The sequence below is a fragment of the Nipponia nippon genome, unplaced genomic scaffold (assembly GCF_047370975.1).
Source record: "Nipponia nippon isolate SJK-2023a ecotype South Korea unplaced genomic scaffold, ASM4737097v1 scaffold_15, whole genome shotgun sequence".
Lineage (NCBI taxonomy): Eukaryota > Metazoa > Chordata > Aves > Pelecaniformes > Threskiornithidae > Nipponia > Nipponia nippon.
In genome coordinates, this window is record NW_028262331.1 from 10,704,842 (window position 1) to 10,725,938 (window position 21,097).

The 21,097-nt window shown below is 43.9% G+C and overlaps 1 protein-coding gene across 2 annotated transcripts in view; it reads left to right on the forward strand.

Annotated features, from left to right (window-relative positions):
• KSR1 (kinase suppressor of ras 1) overlaps nucleotides 1-21,097 on the forward strand; it is a 76,075-nt gene that overhangs the window by 36,965 nt on the left and 18,013 nt on the right. The window contains exons 2-7 of one of the 2 annotated variants that reach the window (XM_087751826.1): nucleotides 1,923-2,063; nucleotides 13,318-13,465; nucleotides 15,630-16,101; nucleotides 17,525-17,529; nucleotides 19,449-19,509; nucleotides 20,621-20,704. In XM_087751826.1, coding sequence (XP_087607952.1) covers nucleotides 1,923-2,063; nucleotides 13,318-13,465; nucleotides 15,630-16,101; nucleotides 17,525-17,529; nucleotides 19,449-19,509; nucleotides 20,621-20,704 — 911 coding nt within the window. Of the gene's footprint in view, nucleotides 1-1,922; nucleotides 2,064-13,317; nucleotides 13,466-15,629; nucleotides 16,102-17,524; nucleotides 17,530-18,832; nucleotides 19,510-20,620; nucleotides 20,705-21,097 lie in introns of those variants that run through there. The other variant, XM_087751825.1, reaches the window with a different exon arrangement.

Genomic DNA, 21,097 nt, shown 5'->3' on the forward strand with positions numbered 1-21,097 from the left:
CAGTGTACTGTTCTGGTTGGGGGCTGCTGCTGCCACTTGGCTTCCACTGGCTTCAGCTGCAGCTACGGTGCAAGTGATCTGCATGCCTCTTCCATTCACGTGGAAATAGCTTAGTTTTGAAGTTGCAGCCACGAACATCCAGCTGGATATGCTGGTCTCCAACACTGAGATGGGGTCACTTCAGTCAAATGTTGCTGCAATCTGTTGCCATCCCAAGGATGGCCTTCAGGGCTTTTCCTACTCTGGACTACCCATCTTTAGCCATATGCAAAAAGTGAGGCCCACAATGGCTTGAGTCCCAAGAACTTGTGACTGTAGCTAGAACCATGGTCTCGTCACCCGTTTTAAAAAAACAGTATTTGCAATGTAATAACTTAGCAGAGTGTAGTTCCCCTGTGCAAGTACAGGTCCTCCTGCTCAGTGCTTGTTTATGGTTAACTGTGTTTCTGTGCATGTTCTGTTATTATCCTCTGCAGAGCCTTGCTTATTTAACAGGCTTGTGTGTAAGAGCACATGGATCAGCCTCACGATTATACATTTGCAGGACTGGGTCACAGTAAACAAGATGAGAAGGAGAAAGAATTTTCCCCTTTCAATAAAACAAGTGATTCCCATATATTGCCAAGGAAGAATTTGCATTTGTTCTAGGACAGTTACTACAAAGTAGTAGCTCTCCCAAACTGTTGAGCAGCCCAAAAGCATTATGCTCCATATGGGTGTTGTTCAGTTGAGATCAAACGCAATATCTGTTTTCCCTGTAATATCTGACATATCCTTTATCTGGGGAAGGAGGAGATGATCTAATTCTCTTTCCCATGTATAACTGAGATTGTGCATCCAAGTCATGTATAGCATCATTCAGATACATAGGCCAAAAATATTTTGAGGAGAAACTTAAGAGGAGAGATATTACAGTGGTCAAAGAATCCATGTTTGTTTTTTCCTTTTCATTTGTAGTCTGATCTTGTCCCAAATGCTAAAATTTGTTGACTAAGAACATGTTTTAGTTTATAAATCACGGATCAGCTAACTTGCTTTGAGGCATTGTTTTGTTAGGAAGGTTTTGAAGCTTAAGTCTGCCCCATGGGAACGTCTGACATAGTGAGAAATCTTTTGCGAATATTTTCTTTTTGATAAGCAAACATAAAGCACAAATAATACTCCTTCTTGCTGTTTTATTTTTCTGTGTCTGAAGTGGAAGTTTCTGTGTAGTGCATTTGGCATGAGATGGTCAGGTAATAAAAGCTTTGGAATAAAACTTTAGGATAGAATAGAAGATGTACAACGATCATCTAGTCCAGCTGCCTGAATTTTTGTTCTTTTAAGATCATTGTTTTTAATGTTGATTTGGTAACAGAAATGCCCATCAGATAACAGGCCTCAGAGTTTTTGGGTACTTTGGCTATTCCTGCCTCACTGACTTTCTAGCCCAAATGAGTCCCGATGTAAGAGGATATAATAAACATATGGGAGCAGTGGATGAGAGGGCAGATGGTCCTGTAGGTTAGACCAGCAATATCCACAGCATCCAGAATGAAGTTGCATGTACGTGTGCAATGCCTTTAAACTGAATGTAATTAAGTGTTTCAAATGGGTTGGATGCCCTTTCCTATTTTGACATGACACCCAGCCTCTGCACAGAACTTTTGTTGATAGGAGTTTAGAGAAGAGTCCTGCAGGGGTGAGCCCTGCAAGGTCCTGCCTTCTGCTGAAATGTTGAAGAATAAAGATGCTTGGTGTGAGGGAAGTGCTTCCCTGAATTAATTTCCCTGAGTGCTTGTAAGAATATGTCATTTTTATATCATGAAAGAGCCCCACTCACAAACCAGCATCCCCTTTGGCTAGGTACTATACAAACATTGTGCAGGAAGATGACAACGTATCCCAAGGAACTTAACTGTTTACTTTCTGGATCCCAACAGGTGAAACTGATTGACTACATCCACAGACAACGGCAGTGTAAGCTGAGTGTGCCCCTGAATGACAGGACAGCAGAGCTCAACAGCTACCCAAGATTCAATGACTGGTTAGACATTGTCAATGTGAGGAAAGAAGTTGTACAGGTAAGGGGGAGACAACCCTCAGCACAGAACCTTCCCGCCCTTTCAAGACGTTCCCAGCTGCCTGCTGGGTTTTAGTTAGTTTCCTGAACTTACTTTCAGGCAAGGTGGGAGTATGGGGCTACACAGAGGAACCTTTGGTGGAAAGCGTGCTTGCTCTCTCCCAGAAGCAGTGGTCACCCAACGGGAGTGCTGAAATACTCCCTTCCCTTCGTTCTCCTCCCTTCTCATCATAGCATTTGAAGCAACGCCTCACACCTTGCTCGGTATGAGACAAAGGTCCTGCATTACCAGGACCTCCTCTTCTTCTGCCTGCTAGGTCTGAGAATGATGCCATAACTTAATCACTTACTAACTTTCTAGATAGTAATAATAATACTTTACCATCCTATATTCTGTGTGCAGTACTAGCCAAAAAAAACCAAGTTAAAATTTTGTGCGCTGACATAACCAACAAATGGGCAAAAATGTTGAGTTGTGACAGCCTAGAGTTTTCTTATTTCTAAAAGCATACATGCCACTATTATAAATTAGTGAAGATCCAAAAATAGCCAATAACACTGTGTCCCTCTAAACTTAGACTAGCAAAAGGGGTCAGAGTTTACAAGTTTGTCCCACACTGATGGTTGTGAAACTGTGTAGCCTCACACAGCACTCAGACTACAAAATGAAATGGACTGCAACCCAGTAATGGGCAGATGGATTTTGATCTGGATTTTGACTGGGTGGGAGTCTTTGCTCAGAACAAGAGAGGTTTTTTCATTTTATACACACCCTTACACCCCCATGAGTAAAGTTTCCAGTTCAAACTGATACCAAAGAGCATTGCATCAGTGTAAAAGAATGGAATGAATAACTCTCCTGTGGTGGTCTGTGTGGTGGCCAGCATCAGCTGTTCATGCTCACAGGCCATACAGTTTCATTCTTCACATGCAAATCACTGGAAGCCTCTTTACTGCACAGAATAATCTCACACTTCTGCGGGAATCAGAAATGACCAGATAAGCCAAGGCCCCCAGCTCCTGTCTCTGACACTTTTTTTTTTTTCCTCCCTTTGGAAGAGGAGCCTGAAATCCTGGCCACGTTATGGTGGTTACTGGGAACTCCAGGACTGCAGGGCACTGCCATCGGATTGTTCCCTTGGGTCTGGACTGTGCGTGGCTTCCCCATGCTGTTCTGTACTGGGGACAGTTCAGTTCAGTGTAACATTAATGGCAATATAAGTAGAGCTCAGTCCACTGATGGCTAAACAAAGGAGAAAAGGCTTTTTCCATTCTTTTTCCCATTTTTGGCTCTGCAGGCCAGATCACGGTGTTCTCATTCAGTTGCCTTTGATCCTTACACAAGCAAAAATTTTCTTTGACTGCAGCAGGGATCTGCCTGAGTGAAAAAATTCAGCAAATTTTCATGGAAGTTATTCCAGCTTGGTCCTAATGTAACTAAGCAGACTCTGGTAAAATAGGGTGAGTTCAGGACCGAGTTGTTCTTTTTATTTACTACTATTTATTTTGAATGTGATGCTGCATATTGCCTCCCAGCCCAGCGAGGTTTGGGTAGCACAGCTGAAGGTGCAGCAGTGACAATGAGAGAACAGAAAAGCAGCCTGTTGCTGTGGCCAAACTGCCAGGCTCACAACCATTGTTGGTTTCTAAGGTTACTGGAATTGCCTGAGCCTAGAAGAATGTCTTTGTAGCTCTTTTTTAAATCCTTTGTGATGCCTGCAGAACTGGGGGAAGGGAAGAGGTGAAGAGGAGGGGTGGAGGAAGGGGGAGGGAGGTGGACAGTTCAAATCTGCCACATCCTGCTAATTCAGGGAGCAGACAGTGTTGAGACTGCCCTTCCGTTTGTGTGGTCACTAAAAAGGGTGAACAAATTGGGGTTCAGTCTAAGGCAGGAAGAGAACATATTCCAACTGCTTATTAGTTTTATTCGTGCTCTCTTGCTACCCTCTCCCAAGCAGTGACCAGTGTAATGAACTCTCTTCCTTCTGTTCCCTGGGACAGGAATACAAGAGGTGTACAAAGCATTTAAATTCCTCTGTGATTCCAAATGTACGGTTATTTTTTAAAAGTTCTGCATCCATTTCATGCAGCTGCAGACAGCTTCTGTAGCATTTATATTAGCTGGACAGGAGAACTGCAACACCCATTGGGTCATTAAAATGATTTTTGAGTAGGCATGCTGGAACAGGCTGTAATCTGGGGAAAATGGAAATAGCTGGGCTAGTAAACCAACTGCTCTGTTCTTGCAGTGATTTTTTTTTCTCCCCCCCTGTTAATTCACTGCTTAGAAAATAGCAATGCAGCCACTGTTGGTGTTTGTGGCATGGACATCAGCAGACAGTGCAGGAGAGATGTTTCTCTGTGATGAGTTGTCTTTCAGAAATGTTACAGGTATCATGGGATCATTCCTGCTGTTGCTTAGATTTTATACAGCATGCGAAACGCAATTCAGCTGAATGCTTTCAAAATGGAAATCACTGACAGAAGGAGATTTAATAGGTTAGTTATTAAGAAAGATATAATGGTTTCCCTTAGCTTTATGCCCACTGCCTGTGACATGACTGGGGAGAGGTGGTTAGGGAACCTTTAGAGAGATGGCTGAGTAGGTCAGACAATGAAAACGGGGACGCTCGAGTCCCATACCTGGTTCTGTTGCTGGTGTACAAGATAAGATACACTTGGGAATGAGTTCCCATCTCTAAGATACTGTTAGCTTACTGTAAAACTGAAATAGTCATACTGGGTTTCCTTCTCAGTGCTTCCAAAAAGTGCTACAGAAAGAAAACCCCACAAACGCTGTGATAGTGTATTCATGCTCGGCACACAGCCCTCTTGAGACTTTCAGGCTTTGAAACTAGTTGGAGAAGTTGCCAAGTACCTGTAGGGTCTCGGAGAACAGCTACAACACAGCCCTTCCCTGTCCACCCCTGAGGTCTAAATAGAAGCAGCAGGTACAACGCAGGAGGTGCGCGCAGGTGAAGGGCTCTCCTGTGGCCCACTGCTTGTTCATGGTTTTTTGCTTTTTTAAACGGTTCTGATTTCCTTTGCATTTCTAGTGTGGCTGGAGGGAGTATTTCAAGACTGTGCTAATCTGTGACATAACCCCTTTGAAAAACAGCCTAATTGCAAGCAGTTTTTTAGCTCAGAGGTTAGAGAAACAATGCTCTTTTTCTCTTTCTTCCCCTCCCCTCTCTCCCCGCCCAGTCCTCTCCCAAATAAAGCTGCCATGCAGGGAAGCACAGAAGCTCCCAGGCTCTCCTGTCAGAAATAGAGCACCGGCTCTAATTTAGAATATCTGCTGACTCCTCTAGTCCAGAGTGAAGACTATTTTTGCTCAGTGACTTGCTCTAGACATTGTGAAGCTTGAAAGCTCTTGCTGTTATAATTGCTGTCTTGTTGTCAGGCTCCTTTCTTTCTTTGAAAACCTATATTTAAAACAAGAATAATGACTGCTTGTAAAATCCTTTAGTTCTGAAAGAGATTATAGTAATAACAATGCACTGTTTATGGCATTGGGCAACAGCTAAAACTCCTGTGAACATGGATAACAGTCAGCCGGTCATGCCGCGTAGAGTGAAAGGGCTGTTCTGTGTGGACCTAGCAGACTTGGAGGTAGGTGGTGAATACAAGCTTCAACTTTGTGATCCTGTTTGCTCGCTGTGAATACACAATTCTGAGGTGTAAAGTAACTTTGAACCCCTACCCCAACTTGTGCTATTTCTGTTTCTTTGTTATCGTTCCTCTAATCAGTTGCCGGACAGATTTTTATCATAGAAAACGGTGGCTAGTGTGGAGCAGGCTCTGCATTGGAGCTGGGCTGGTACTGTTCTGTAACTTTTAAAGTATTTTTCTAGGAAATGCTGGAGTCCTTGTTTTTGGCTAGGAGTCCTAGAGATTGATTAGCACTCTGTGCATGTAGTTTAATACCATAAATGATGCATAAATGGTTAAATATGGTGGACTGAGGGTGGGAAAAGAGATACTTGAACTGAGAACTAGAAAAGGCAGGACAAGGAACCATACAGACGGAAGATAGATTTAAGCTATGTAGTGGTGTCCAGTGGGTAAAAGTTGCTCTGAAAATGGACCTAGAAAAATCTGATTGGATTGTCCTGCTCCCCTCGAGAGCTGGAGTCGAGAATTGAGGGGGAGTGGGAGGGAAGGAGGATGCGAACAGAGCGCTGTCCCCACTCTTAGGCTGATGAAAGAAGTCCCTTGCAGAGCTACTTATGAGGTTCTGGGCTTGGGGCATGTCTATCAAAAGAAGAAGAGTGTAAAAAAGTCTCTATTGGCTTATTTTCCTCAGCACAGAAAAAAAATCCTCTCTGTCTTTACCGTTGTTCTTCCCAGATACGTCACTATTATATTTGTTCCCACATACAACTTGTCACCATCTTCAACAGTAACTTAAGAACATAGTCATCTCTTTATCATCTTCTGAAACGTGTCTGAACCAGCCCTGCTCACCATGTAGCAGGGGTTCCAGTCAATCAAGTTTGGAAAGCTGTTTTTAGAGTAGATAACTGTCAGGCACAGGGAGGGGCAAATCCTGCCCTAGCGATTGCTGGCCATAAGCAGAACTTTGCCACCAGGGAGACTATGTGGGAGCAGATGAAACAGTACTGTGGTTGGGTCCGGTTTATGGCTGTTGCGTTTGGGGAATGTATTTGACTCCCAATGTATGTATTTTTTTGTAATACCTCCTTTTTGCTTATGAAACTTGTCTCGTTCCCCATGTAGCATTTATGCCAAAGACCTACTTTCTTTTAAGTAGTTGAGAGTGGTTCCTGAGCAAGCCGGGACAGTGCTTGGCACACTGGGGAGCAGAGCAGGAAAGGCTTGTGCCTTGAGTAGGAGTTGTCTGTTAGGAGTCTCCCGCTGCCCCTGTGAAAATCTGTAGAGGATGAGGCATTGGCATAGGGTTGATACTAGGAAACCATGGCAGATGGTTGTGCTTGCTTGGACTGTGATCTAGCTTGTAGCAGGTCGTGCTGATCAGTTGTTGGAGGAAAAGTGGGGGGTTTATGTGTGTGCATCCCTACTTTGGTTGGGGGAATAGAAGAAGCAGATCTGCCCAAGCCTATCAGGTTTCCACAGCTGTATCCTCTCATCTTTTTCTGTCAGCATATCTACATGAACAGACTACGAGGACTTCGGCCATTCGCTGGGGATTTCCATGGGTCTGGCAGCAGAAGCTGACTAGACTGCTAGATAGCAGAGATCCTGAATGTGCTAATTGTGTGTATGCAAATTAACTGTCTCCTGCAGGCTTCCTGGACCTAAAACTCCCATCACCATGTTCCAGCCGAAGGCCCTTCCCCAGTGTAAACAGCTCTTGGAAAATACTCTCTATTACTGCCAGGGTTCCCTTCCCCTGCTAAAGGGCCCAGGTGCCCCTTGCACAGCCTCGTTCACTGTGAATCGTTTGTGGCTTGAGGTCAGCACGAGGCTCACGCTACCCCTCAGGATCTGCAGTGAAACACTGCAACTGCTACATCGGTCTGCCCACAGAAAAGTAGTAGGTGACAGCAGCTATCCTGTCTGCAAAGAGCGAACCGAACGGGAATGCCCCGAGACTGTCAGCTCCTCTCCACCCCACCTGTTGTGCGAGAGGTGAAACAGTGAAGAGGGAGATGTTATGTGAAACCATAGCCTGTGTATACTCACTAATGCAAGCTAGAAATTTCATGCGAGAGGCTTTCCAGAATGCCCATAAAATCTCCAGAAACTTAATAATACAACAATTTTTCAGTACCTTCTTCCCTGGACACCAGAAAACCAGAGCAAAGTAACAACTAGCAGGCACAAGATGTTCTTAAGAGCATCCTTACATGCTTTGCTTAGAGCTATCAGTGGGAATTAAAGCACCTTATGTAATGGGCTTTCTCTTCTAGCATCTGCTGCTTTACGGGAAGGTGATTGGTGAGGGAATGTATTGATTTAAGAGTAGGCATCTGGGGCCTTGACAACTGTCCGGCTTTATAGGAAGAGCCACGTCTACTAGGTCGAGGAGCAGGTCAGACTGTTTGCAGAGTGCTAGCAGCAGCATTAGCTCTGTAGGCTTATCTGCAGGGAGGAATCTTTACCAAAAATAACCCATTCACTGTGTTAGGTACCAGCATTTTTGCCATGTTTCAGGGATTTAAGTTGGACACCAGACAAGATTAAAGACCTTCTTACACTATTGTGAACTCTTCACCCTGACTAATTGAGGCTAACCTTTGGATGGCTTCTTGGATACACTGTGGTTTACTTTTCTTTCTTTTAAACATGCGTACCATGAAATGCACAGTCTGTATGCCTGATAAGCAGGAGGGCTTTGTAGAAAAGTCCCTGTGCCTGTTGTAGAGCGGAATAATTTCCTGGTTTGGGCTTTTTAGCATCACTTCTGCTGAGCAATGTGTGGTGAGTAAGGCTTTAGATTTTGCTGGCAGTTTTGAAGTGCTGAGAGATTGAAAGCAGGCTCTGTCTCCTGCTCTTTTTTTTTTTTTTTTTTTTATCTGACCTTATTATTAGAGTAGTATCTGAATATCTTGCAGCTTCCCCTGTCATTCTGTAGTCAAGGCAAGGTGTGCCCAAGGAGATGGTACTTAGCTTGGCCCTAATGCAAGCCTTTAAGCTCCATTTTTTTAAAGCTGTATTTTTTTAAAGCCACAGCACCCACAAAGAAGCAGATAGAGAGGTCTGTTGGACCCACATTTCTCAGCCTCAGTGCTGGAGATTGGGAGTAAGCCCTTTGCAAGGGCTCAGAATTGCGCTTTCGCTGAGGGGGTTGGAGCCTACCACACGTTCCTGTGGGATGGACTCTGTCAGGGTGCTTCACAGGGGACATTCTTCCCCCCAACTCAACAGCTGAGCCAGAGCATCAGCAGCAACGGAACCTGTTTTAAGACTCATCTTGAACCAGTGACCCTCATCACTATCACATTGGCTGGGGGGCTAACACAGAGCTAAATCATGTCAGGCCAGTCTTACAGGGATCAGGTTGACCAGTTTTATATTAAGCCACCACATATGTGCAGCACATGAGTGGCTGTTTAAAGAAAGCCTCTTACTTCCCCTCCCTCCCCCCTTTTTAAGGCTTATTTCTTTTGTCGCGTGTCACGGGGGCTGGCAGCAGGTTCAGAAAGTCTGAGCTCTCCCAGCTCAAGGTCACTGGGATTGTTTAAATATAATCTCCTTTTCTGTACTTATGCTTTCCTACAACTTGCTATTCTGTCTTTCTAAAATTAAACTATTGAGCAAAAGAGTAGATTGGACTTTACATGCGGGCCCAGGAAGGGGGCAAGCTAGCGGCAGGCTGGACCCTTTGTCAGGGTGTGTGTCTGCGTGAGATCGTGCTAGGGATGCAAAGTTCACGGTGAAGAGCTGGGGCTGCCCTTTGCTGCTCAGTTGTGCCTTGTGTGAACCATTATAGCTTTTCATGGCAGGCCACACATCGAGTTGTAGAGCACAGACCTGCGTAAGGAAGTGAAACCAGTCAGCTTAGGGGTGATCAAGCCCTCCCTAGTGATTGTGTCCTGCAAATGAATGAGACAAAGGAAAAAATGCCCTAACACTTTTAAAAAGCTCAATAGTTTGGAATGTTTTGTAATTTTTTAAAAATAGTTTTCAAGGTTTTTCTCTGCAACCAGGAAGGCTTAAAAATGAAAAGTGAAAGCTGGTGATTCCTGGTTGCAGCGGTTTGGTCTTTAAAAAAGAAAAGCACTGAACACCATCAGACTTGCAAGAACAGGCAGTCCTGGAGTTTAACCATCAAGCTGCCATGGGACAAAGACGACAGCTAAGTTCTCTGTGCCAGTAAACATTTGCTTGTGCTCCCCTCTGGGAATGAGAGAAGGACCTGTGAGGCTCTGAACGCCACTGTGCAGGACCCAGGCCCGCTCCGTGAATATTGCAGCACCCCATCCCTGCCGCCCTCAGGCATGTGCACTGGCTGTGAGCTCAACAATTTTGTGCTTGGGAGTTGTGCCTTGGGAGCAGCGAGTGAGTGTGCCGTTACAACCGGGAGCTGAGCCTGGATGCCATTCCACGTACCCCTTACAGTAGGGAAAGGGAATTCCCCAGTTAAGCCTTGTCTGTACTAGCACAACCAGGAAAGCTAATTTGGGGTAAGTTAAAATAGTCAATTCCACCTTATTGATACAAATTGAAGTACACACTCAGTGTATATACTCATTTTTTTCAGTCCAAAGGCCTAATAGCCCATTTCTTACTCCACTGAGGATTAACTGTACGGGTACAAGGCTCTTGTCAAAGGTGCGGTGTCATCTGCCCTAGGTAACTGCTGTACTTTCCCTCATTTTGAAAGGAGCACAGACCGAAGGGAACCTGCCTGCATCCTGGCTACTGGAGCGGACACAGGCTTGCCAACCAGGCTGATTTCCTCCTTTTTTCTCTAGCCTCTGTGTTTTGTGGGGTTTTTTTAAATTATTTTATTGGGATTTGCTTTACTGACTTTCCTGTGATCTCCAAACTGGGCATGGAGAACCTTTTTCAGTACCTGATGCCACACTTGCTTTTATGAAGCATTGTGGCTCACTAGTGTTTCTGCCAGCCCAGTTGTTGTTTGCTGCCAAGCCTTGATACCCCCCTGTGCCCATCGCTACCCTGAGTGTTAACACTGCAGCTCAGCGGTGCTCGTCCGCTCTGGGTCCTGCCGCAGAGCAGGCACTGGAGAAACCAGATCCCTAACTGTGCTGCGACCAGTCCCGTCCCAGCTGGCCCTGCATTTCAGCTGCTTGTGCTGGCCATTTAAAGCCCGGGCTATGGAACCGGCTGTGGTGGAAAAGCTTTGCTTTCCCGCAGAAATCTTAGTCTCTTCCACTTTACTGATTGACTTACTAATAGCTCTAATAAGTTACCGGTTACATTTGTGTCGTGCGAAGGATAGGGAAGCGAGGTGATACCGGGTAACGTGACTTGGTAGCTTACACTGGGATCTGGAATGACGCCGCCGCTTAAAACAGCGGCTACGTAATCTGGGCTGTTTTCTTAGTGGGGAGTGGTGGGAGTGAGGAAATGTTTCAAGATAATTCAAGAATGACAATGCTGTAATCCCGCTTACTCTAAGACCGTGTAAAAGCATGACACGGGATACATGTTTTTGTGAGAGGCATTGGCTTTCCCTTATGCTTAATGGGGAAACATTAGCTTCCCTGCTCCAGAGCACAGGGGCACCCGTGGCGGTGTAGAAAACTTTATTACGCTAAAACTGTCTCCACGTTTGCCCCCAGTCACTGTCCCTTTTAGAGCTGCTTGTGTCGCTGCGAGGCTGACGTCCATCGCAGAACCACCCTTGTGATACTGCTGAACAAAGATGCTTCTGTGAGCTGCCTGTCTGCGTGCAGGGGAGAGGAATTCAGGGGGTGCTGGGGAAACAGCTAACTATGGGAGAGGCTTCGTTTAATTCTGTTCTTATCAGCCCAGTTCGGCTGGGGATCTGTGCGAGCAAACCTGTGCTGGCTTCGTGCTGGAATATTTGAGTTGTGGAAACCCATTCCAGTTTCAACTCAGATGATCTGAACCCCTAGGGTTTTTTGTCCTTCGGAATGTAATACCGGGTTAGGAATCCCAGCAGAGCAGACTTTGCACTGCATTTTCACTGGAGTCTTTGCTTCCTGCATTTTACCCCAGTGGAAGTCAATCAGGAATGAGCTTTTTGGGGCAGTCTTACTCCTGCATCTTGGTGGTGCAGGGATGCAGAAAAATGAATAATAATAATACCCAGCATCAGGTGGGATATCTGTGCTTTTGTTATTCTGCTGATATTAATTATAGAAGAACAAGAAAATTTACCCAAACTTCATTGAACTCCTGGTTCTGCTATGGACCTGCTTTGTGCTTATTGCTCATTTAAATTCTTGGCCTCTCCTTGAGTCAGCTGTGTTTTCTGTTTCATCCGGTTCAGCGCATGTGACAGAAGATGCAGGATGCATTTCTTACACTTCTGCCCTTTCTTAATTTATTCTTTTTCCTTGTTCCATGCAACAATTACTAAAAATGGAAACTATGTGATTACTCTTTGTGTTACCACCTACAAAGCTCCAAAGGTTGGGGCTGTTTCTAGCACTGTCACAGTTAAAATCAGAAGTCACATGTCGGATCTCAAAGGCATGAGTCTGGATTAAGAAAGATGTGGTTGTTAAAGGACATTCAATAACATTCAAATTTGATTTATAGTCGGAAGTGGGGTTTAAGAATGTAGAGGATTTCAAGCTTTTTGTTTCTCCAAACAGTGAGACACACTTTTGAATTTCCCCTTCAAATAAAAGTTGACACCCTTTTATATAGCTAGACTCCAGGAGTTGAAAGTTTAGGAAAGAAGCCAAATATTGTGAAATTTGTGATCTCATTGTGAGAGTAAGCAGCAGTGAGGTTTGTTTAGGCAAAACTTTCAGGGAAATTCCTGGGTATCTGGGCTAAATATCCTGGTTTTGTTTATTAACCACAATTGCTGCAGACTTACACTGGAAACATTTGAACGGGGGCGGAGAGAGGCAGCACAGCTCAATTCTGTGTCAGGAAATACCAGATCATTGCATGCTTTCCAGTCTCTTGTATCTTTTGTGTCTACCTGATCTAAACCGTATCACTTTGGGGGCTTTGGTGTATTAAGACGTACAAGGAGTTCTGCATAAATATCTTTCTGAGCAAGATACGGGTAAGGCTCATTCTCTAATGAAGGAAAAATTGCTTGAGGAGGAGGTCGCTATCTCTTTGTCAAAACACTTATTTTTGTTTAACAAAAGAAGTAATTTTCCTCACTGTTTTTACTTTTCACTTCCCTACTGAGAAGCCAAACATCTTTATCTGACACTTTTTCAGGTTTTAGGCCTGTTTTGTTTCTGACAGCTATTTTTAATGAAAAAGTTAAGCTTTCATTAGTAGTTTTTCAAAAATACTGAGTGAAAACTTGCGACAAGGGGACAAGAATATTTCAATCACCTCTAATCCTAACTTAAATACCAGAGGGCGACCATAGCATCCTAACGATACAGAGCACGCTCGAGCACACGCCTGGCCTCTCGTGATGCAGGGAGGAGAGGGAGCAGCTGTTGAGCACTGCTGAGATCTGCCGCACGGTCGTTACAGACCCAGTGATCCTTGAGAGATGCACTACCAAGATGAGTGAATCCTGAGTCAGACCAGGCAGTGAGACAGTGGAACTATTTAAAATACATCAGAATAACAGCTGAGAGTCTTATTTATGTATGTATCTTTAGAAAAATATGTATCATCTTGTTTTTCTGCAGAGAATACCAGAGGAGCTAACCTTAGATGCCTTACTAGAAATGAATGAGTCAAAGGTGAAAGAAACAATGAAGAGATGTGGTGCCAGAGATGAGGAGTGCTCCAGACTCAATGGGGCACTGAGCTGCTTACGGAAGGTGACTGAATCAGGTACAGACTGCCTTGTTCTGTGGAATTAGTTTCTCAGCGATCCGGGCTCCATCCTGCTTCCTTTCATATGAGACAATCTGCAAAAACCTCTAGAGAATGTCCTTGGGTATGTTCTGTAAGCAGTATCAGGGTACGGCTCTTGGATGTACATGAAGCTGCAATGATCAAACGTATCTAGAGCTGTGGATTGGATTTGGTTTGGACAGCATGTCAAATAAATAAATAAATGGAAATAAATGTATGTAGAAATATTCTCTTCTACTCAATAGACTATATCCTTATTGTCTCTCTGTTCAGAGTTGTGTCTAATGCTCCAATTAATCTTCGATCATTCAGTACACATATCTTTGACCTAACGAATACAACCAGATTTCTTCTAGGTAATCCCCTCCCCAAATATTGCTAGCTCAGAGAGAAGGTGTGATTCTGTCTGGCATTACTTTGCTCAGAAGCCTGAGTATTGTTCAGCTCAGTGCTTTGGAAGAGAAGAACATTGCTCTGACAAGCCTTTATCACCCCTAGCTTGTAGTGTGCCAGTTGATTCACTTCTCTAAAACCGCTTGCCTCCTGCTATCTTTCTTTGACTGCTAAAATTGATAGAGTCATTAGCCAAATTCCAATAGCAGATTGAAGAGGTAGAAAAAAACCTGATTTGCCTTGAAATTATGGAAAGAAAGCTACTGTGTAACTAGAAATGCATGTGTTCAGTGTGCAAATGGATCTGACCAAGCTGTTTAAGATCAAACTCAAGACTCCCAGGGCACTGTTTCACGATCTTCCCCTGTCACCTTCCCCAGGCTACTTTCAAAGGCATTGAAAAATCTGTTGTACAAGAGTGTTTCTCACAGCATACTGGTACTAATGTGCATCGGGTCTTTCTTTGTAGCAATTATCAATCTGTCGCTGAAAGGTGATGTTTCCTGTTGGTATTATGGCAGTTCATACCTTTGGCAAATCATAAAGATTAGTTAATGGAAAAGTCAGCAAACAGCTCAGTTTCCTATTTCCTTTTTTCTAATCTTTCTTGTCCTGGGCTGTCAAATATTTCCCATCCATACTGTGGCAAAACCAGCCATTGTTCAGAAGTCATGGCATTCACTTATTATAAAGAAATAACATTTTTTAAAATCCAGGTATATCATCTCTTTTCAACCACTGACTGGTCAATAGGACATCAGGGCCTGAAGCTTTGACTTTTCAACTTGATTTAAGTCATTAAGGACATACTTAAAATTAAGACAGAGAGTCATCCTGATGAATTAAGCCTCTGAAATTATCCCAATAACCTGTGCCTTCCTGCTTTGCTGCCTGCAGGCCTTTGCACATTTTTTTCCCCGTTTATGCCCAGAATTGGTCTACAAGCTGTACTGGATCATTCTGAACTACAGTGCTGTGCATTGTAGAAGGCAGCGCTGGGCTTCACCAGCAGTCCAGCAGGATGTGGTGGTTCCTTTTTGTCCAGCTGTCTGTCCCTGGTGCAGCTCTAGCTAATACAGTCTGAACAAACAGCAACTCTGCTGAGTGCTGCTGCCTGTAATTGAACAGCAGTGCCCCAGTACTCCAGGTGTCAGGTGAGTTCTAGGCACTGGTCACATGACAGAGAGAGAGAAGAGTGGCCAAATGAGTATCAGGAGCTCCTAGATACCCCTTATTTCCAATCTAATCTCAATGTAAGTGGTATTTAGCAGTTCTGTTGGCTAATAGAAAATAGTTTCCTCTTTTTACCAAAGACCAGTCTAAAAGCAGACAGGGTGCCAGGTTGGATGTACGGATTTGTCTAAACGGATTGGCACCAAATCCACATAGGCTTGCAGTGGGATGTGGGTGCCTGTTTTATGTAGCTTTGTATATCCCACCCTCTTCAATAGGGCCCCAATCTGTTAAAACTCAGCCGATCTTAGAACATAGGACCTGATTTTACCTTTTGAGATACATAGCTACAGATAGGAAAGAAGGGTAGTTACTGCCATTCTTGTTTTAAAGGTTACTTTAGCTGATGCCTTAGACGGGTGTCAGGGGAGGAGACACTAGGCTTGCACTTTGGCTAGGCGCAAAGCGGGGGGGGGGAAACACCTTATAGCCTAAAGCAGTGTGATGTGGCATGTGTATATCCATTGGCTTTTCTTTTTAATCAATCACGAACATTGCTACGGTTGGTGAACAGGTGGGGAGTTAAAAGATGATGTGCTGATGAATCTTTCTGAGGCACGCCGAGAGAACAGCTCTACAAACTCGACCGAATCCCCCTGCTCCTCTGCGCCCACATGGACTCCCTCTGCACTGCATCTTCCCAAGGGCAACAGCCAGCAGGCACGTTCTGTGTCAGTATCTACAATCCCATCTTCAGATTCTCTTGCCTCGAGTCACGGACCTTCTATCTATGCAGAAAACCTCCTGGACCCTTTTGCATTCCCCGCACACAGTGGAAGGTTAACGCCAAGGACTCCTCACAGCATCACCATCACTCCACCAACCACTCCTCAAGCCAAGAGACGGCATAAGTTGAAGCCACCACGGACTCCTCCTCCCCCTTGCCGGAAGGTTTTTCAGCTGCTACCTAACTTTCCAACCCTCACAAGGAGCAAGTCCCATGAATCACAGTTGGGAAACAGGATAGATGAAGTTTCTCCAGTCAAGTAAGCCTGACACTTAGTCCTTCCCCACGGGCACTGGTGGGCTCTGTTCATACCAAAGGGCATTCAGTGCTCCAGTTCTGACTGTCAAAGAGCTGGTGTCCAGTTGCCTCATCACGGTTTCACTGTAATCTGAGAATCTGGATCAGTGGGATATTCTAAGATAACCACAACACCTGCTTGTTAATAGTGTACTTTACTTGAAATTTATTTGAATTTACTTGAAATTGCACCTGCTGGGGAGGTCGGGATGGCTGCTGCTATTAAAGGGCCCCAACCAGTTCTTCTCAAGCATCTAGTAGCCAGTTCCACATACTAGAATTCTCTTCTGTCGTTAAATGTTCCTTACAGTTCAGGTGGCTGGTATCCTTTTATGTTTTTATCTTAAGATGTCATTTAGCTGCTAGTGTGAGCTATAAAACATTTATTACAGTATAGACAACATTAGCTCCATAACAAGACAACTGGTCTTAGGCTACACCTTTTTTTAGACTGAACCAGGCTTTGAGATATGCTTTTTTTGTGTAGGTAGGATGGAAGGTGCTAATCTAACATTTAACTAATCGTTGAAACTGGGAAAGAAATGTGCCTTCGAAAGACTCTGGCTGTCCCTAAACATCGCAGAGACTTAGGTCAGCATCCAAATTCTACAGCAGGCACTGGATCATTACAACCTAGCCTAACTCTTTGACTACCTGGAAGAGTTCAAAGAGCCTGTTCTGCTCAGGACCTTTTTGCCAAAATTACATTTTTATATAAGGGAAACTAGCCCAGCTCAGAACAGAGTTGAGATTTTGGGTGTGAGCATTAACAGCAAAGGGCTGTCCTTTTGAGGCTGCAGTACTGTATTGCCTGCAGATTGACATGAAAGAGTTCATTATAAATGCATAGCCGTGTAAGCAGCATAGTATTCTTCCACATTGTGAGTGCATATGAAGTGTATACTAAAACCTGCAAATTACTAAATGTCTAAATGCAGCAAGTAAGCATCTATGGCCAATGCACAGCTTTGTTTTGAAATTCATTGGTAAGAACCTGGTTCTGCGGTGATCTAGGTCCTGTTGATTAAGTCTGATAGGAATTGCAAAATGTAGCACTTCTGTGATGGGGCACTTCCATGGAGCCTGCCAGCTGACTGAGTTGCACAGCCCCATTAACACTTCTCATCTGCAAGCCAAAATTCAGGTGCACTCTTGTACACTTCACTCACGGACTGGGGCTGGAGCTTTACCCAGCAAAGACTGCCATTCGTAGGCAGGAAAATATTGGCTATGCAGCAACTTCAGGGGCCTGTGCAAAACCAGAGATGTTTGTAAACATGACCTCAAATGCTGCAGGAAAGAGTTTCTGCTCTAGCAAAGTGTGTATCCTGTCACATGAATATGAATGTCTAAAAAAAAATATTTTTTTTTTTTTCTCTCTCTAGGTTCGGTAAGAGATTTTTACAGGGCTGTCTTCGTTTCATTGCTGAGAGAGAAGAACCTGTCCTTGTCAACTATCTGTTGATCATCCCTGTGCAACCTCTGGAGGCCCTCAATAGGGCTTTCTATCCCAGAGTTTCTGTTAACAGGAGCTTGGCCTACTTGGCCTACTGGAGAACTGCAGGATGTTTACATGGGCTTTTTTGTACCTGGTATTTCTTCAGACGACAAACGCAATATGAATATTGATGTTCAAAGGGTTAAAGAAAGGGGGTTGGGTGTAATTGCTTGTCTGTGACTTCCCACAGCTGTTACTGATGCCTCTCGGTACGAGAAATAACTTCGTATCTAACCATTTAGTATCTTCGGATATTCATTGCCAAGTATCTCTGTAATGAAATTAGACAGTTGCGTCCAAGCTTCTGAGAAACGCTTCAGCATGTGCTTAAATGTGGAATGCTTCCTCTGATGTTGATGAGTCTATTCATGTGTTTCATGGCTCACAGGACTAGGACTTGTGTTTTCATCCAGTAACTTATCAATGCCATTTAGTGTTCTAGCTATCCCGATGTGACTATGTGTGTCTGTCTCACACAACCTGTAACCTTGGAAGCTAATGGAGAGGGATATGAGCATCTTGGAAGGTGTCTCGCCTTTTTGTAAAGTATAGAAGTCCAAATAAGGACATTATAGCACCACATAGATCTAATGCCCATTAAAACAAAAATCCCAGGAATTACTTTCAGAAATGAAAAAGCATGGAAAGAAAATTGTAAAATGAAAATGCAAGCAGAAATCGGAGCATTTCTCTGTGGAGAGTGATAGAACGTCTGCAATAAATAAAAAAGGCATTAGAATAAATTCAAACAGAAAATAAGAATTTTGGTGCTTCTATGCATAGAGTCATATTGTCTGTTTTAAAATCTATACTGTAGGCTCTTTTAAGTCCCATTCAATTCCAAACTTTTTTATATTCATTAGGACTCTTCAGTAAGGATTTAGCCATCTTAACTGATGTTAACAGCCATGTTAACTGTTGTATTATGATTAATTCAGATGACTGTGCATTTGGATGGCCACATTACGTCGGCAATATTCCGTGGAAAAGCATCTAGTCTTTCCAGCCTATTCTAAGATGCTGAAGACCAGAAATGCCTTTAAAAGTTCACTGGGATAATGATAACAAATAATCTGGTGCCATCTAGGGTCAAATAAAGAGACTGGCTTTTCATAAGCATTGACAGTGTCCAGCCTTGAAGCTGTGTCGGTACTTGCAGATTTGAGTTTTCTCCAGACTTGCAATATGACTATAGATTTAATTCAGGAATTATGCCAGAATCCTAGTATTTAAGAGTTTTCAGGAAGTTATGTGGTATAACCACTGGAGTGCTGGACTGGCATTGTGAAGTCTAGATCTCCCTTTCTGCACTTATCAGCTAGCGAAGTGATCTCACATAAGTCTTTTTATTCTTCTGGGTCACGCTGGCCCTGTCTATAAAACAGAGATAAGAATTTTCAGTGTAAAAGAATATTCTGAAGTCTACTGACACTGCATGAAAACTGGGTGATGGTATTCATGGTAAACCAATTGGAGACAAAGTCTGACTTTCCACTTTGTTTTGAGAATGGCCTAGACCTAATCAGAGAGACTTCTGTAATCCCTAAACGTGAAACATAACGATTTAACAAAAAGAAGGAAGAATTACAATTCCACCACCAAATCTTACATTGCCTCCATATGAAAACAAATAAAAGAGTAGTATCTGGTAGTGGGGTTACAGCAGAAGGCAAACCAATCTCAGCTGTGCTAACTAACAGTGTCATGGCTACTAGTCCTTATCTATGACAGTGATCACTTTGTTTCTGTCTAGACTGGTAAGCATGCTTCTGAGTAATGCTTCCCTAAAACATCCTTTTCTTCTCCATCAGAACACTCCCAAGGATCCCCTCAAATGGTACGAAGAGACTTTGGCTTGGCTGTAACACACAGGTAAGCAACACATGCCGTGGGAGCCACAAAGGAAACAAACTGAGGGGTCAGACCAGGACAGCACCCTATTTAGTACCTTTGTAGCAGTCACGACTCTAAGATAGGTTTGAAGTTGGGTCGGGTGCCTCATTTGCCAAGTGCAGCCTTAACTATGTATTTCAGCTTAATTTCTTTTTAATATATGCACTTGAAATCCTTTTTACAAAGCTAATTGACTTGTGATTCCATAATGAGTAGCGTACCAGCAGTAGCAATGTTGTGTATGGGTTGATAGGACCAAGCATGCCAAATGTGTAACAATGCCTTTTCTAAAGCACTTCCACTGCTACAAACGAAAGGGAAGCTGCTCCTTCCTCCTTACGTGGAAAGAGCATATATTTCCCTTCTCCTCCCTTGTAGCTTCCTGCATCCCCCCTTCCCAAACCCAAACCAAAACTGGGCCAGCCAGTTCTAATGCCAAAAAACCCCTATCTGTTTCATGTTCTGGTAAAAGCGATAACAATCCCACCACCACCCACCCACCCACCACAAACTGGGTCCCAGTTCTACAGAGATGTTCAGGTGACTGTACCCAGCAGCATGTGCCATGAGGAGGGACACCAGCGACTGAGAGGCAGCACGTGCTCATGGGCTGGATCTGCACTTGGAGTGTGTGCTGGCTGCTCCCTCTCGGAGTACTTGTTTGGTTCATGAGGTGAAGCTCAATTCCAGTCTGAGGGTTTTTTTTTTGTTATGAAAAGAAGTGATATTCTATCACTTGGATGTCTTTGACTGCATGAGGCTTCGGATCTGTAATTGCTGAGCTGCAGCTTTGAGGACCTTCTAGAGATGTGTGTACCTGCTCACCCTGTCTCCTTGTCAGAGACACTTCTGAGTACCTCTCAGCCCTGTTCCAAGAGTGGAGAACTAGATCTAGCAAGAGGCCAGCAGAGTTGGTGCCAGCTTTCTTTCAGTTGCTTTTGATCAGAAAAGTGAGAGGTCTTTTCCACACCGCCACTTGCCCCTTTTCAGAAAGGGCTAAAGGGTTACAGCCTGTCTGTCACTGCCTACAAATGTTCATTTTCCTTCAGACACCGGTTAACATAATTTTCCCCCCCTTGTCTCCACTTAGGTTCTCTACAAAGTCTTGGTTATCTCAGATTTGTCAAGTCTGTCAGAAGAGCATGATGTTTGGGGTGAAGTGTAAGTACTGCAGGTGAGCACACAGTAATGATATTTTTCAGAAGAACTTTGCATTCGATTCATTAAAGTTTGCCAGTGACAAGTATCTCTTGACATGATGCACTCTTAACAGTGGGATCACTTTTTTAGTCAACTTCTGAACTGGCAAAGTGATGCTTTGGCACAACTTATACTTAGGCTGGCAGCCTGAAACATAGATGAACCAAATTTATTTCCCTGCCACAGGCTTCCTACCTGATCATGGGCAAATCTTGTAGTGGGAGCTGGATACCTAAATAACAGCGAGGATTTTAGTTTTTGCTTGTCTGTCTGGGTTGTTAGTCCAGAGCGCTGAGATTTTAGTGCTTCACTGTTGCAGGATGAGAGTCGGTGAAAGTAACTATTTTAAAAATAAATCAGATGCTAA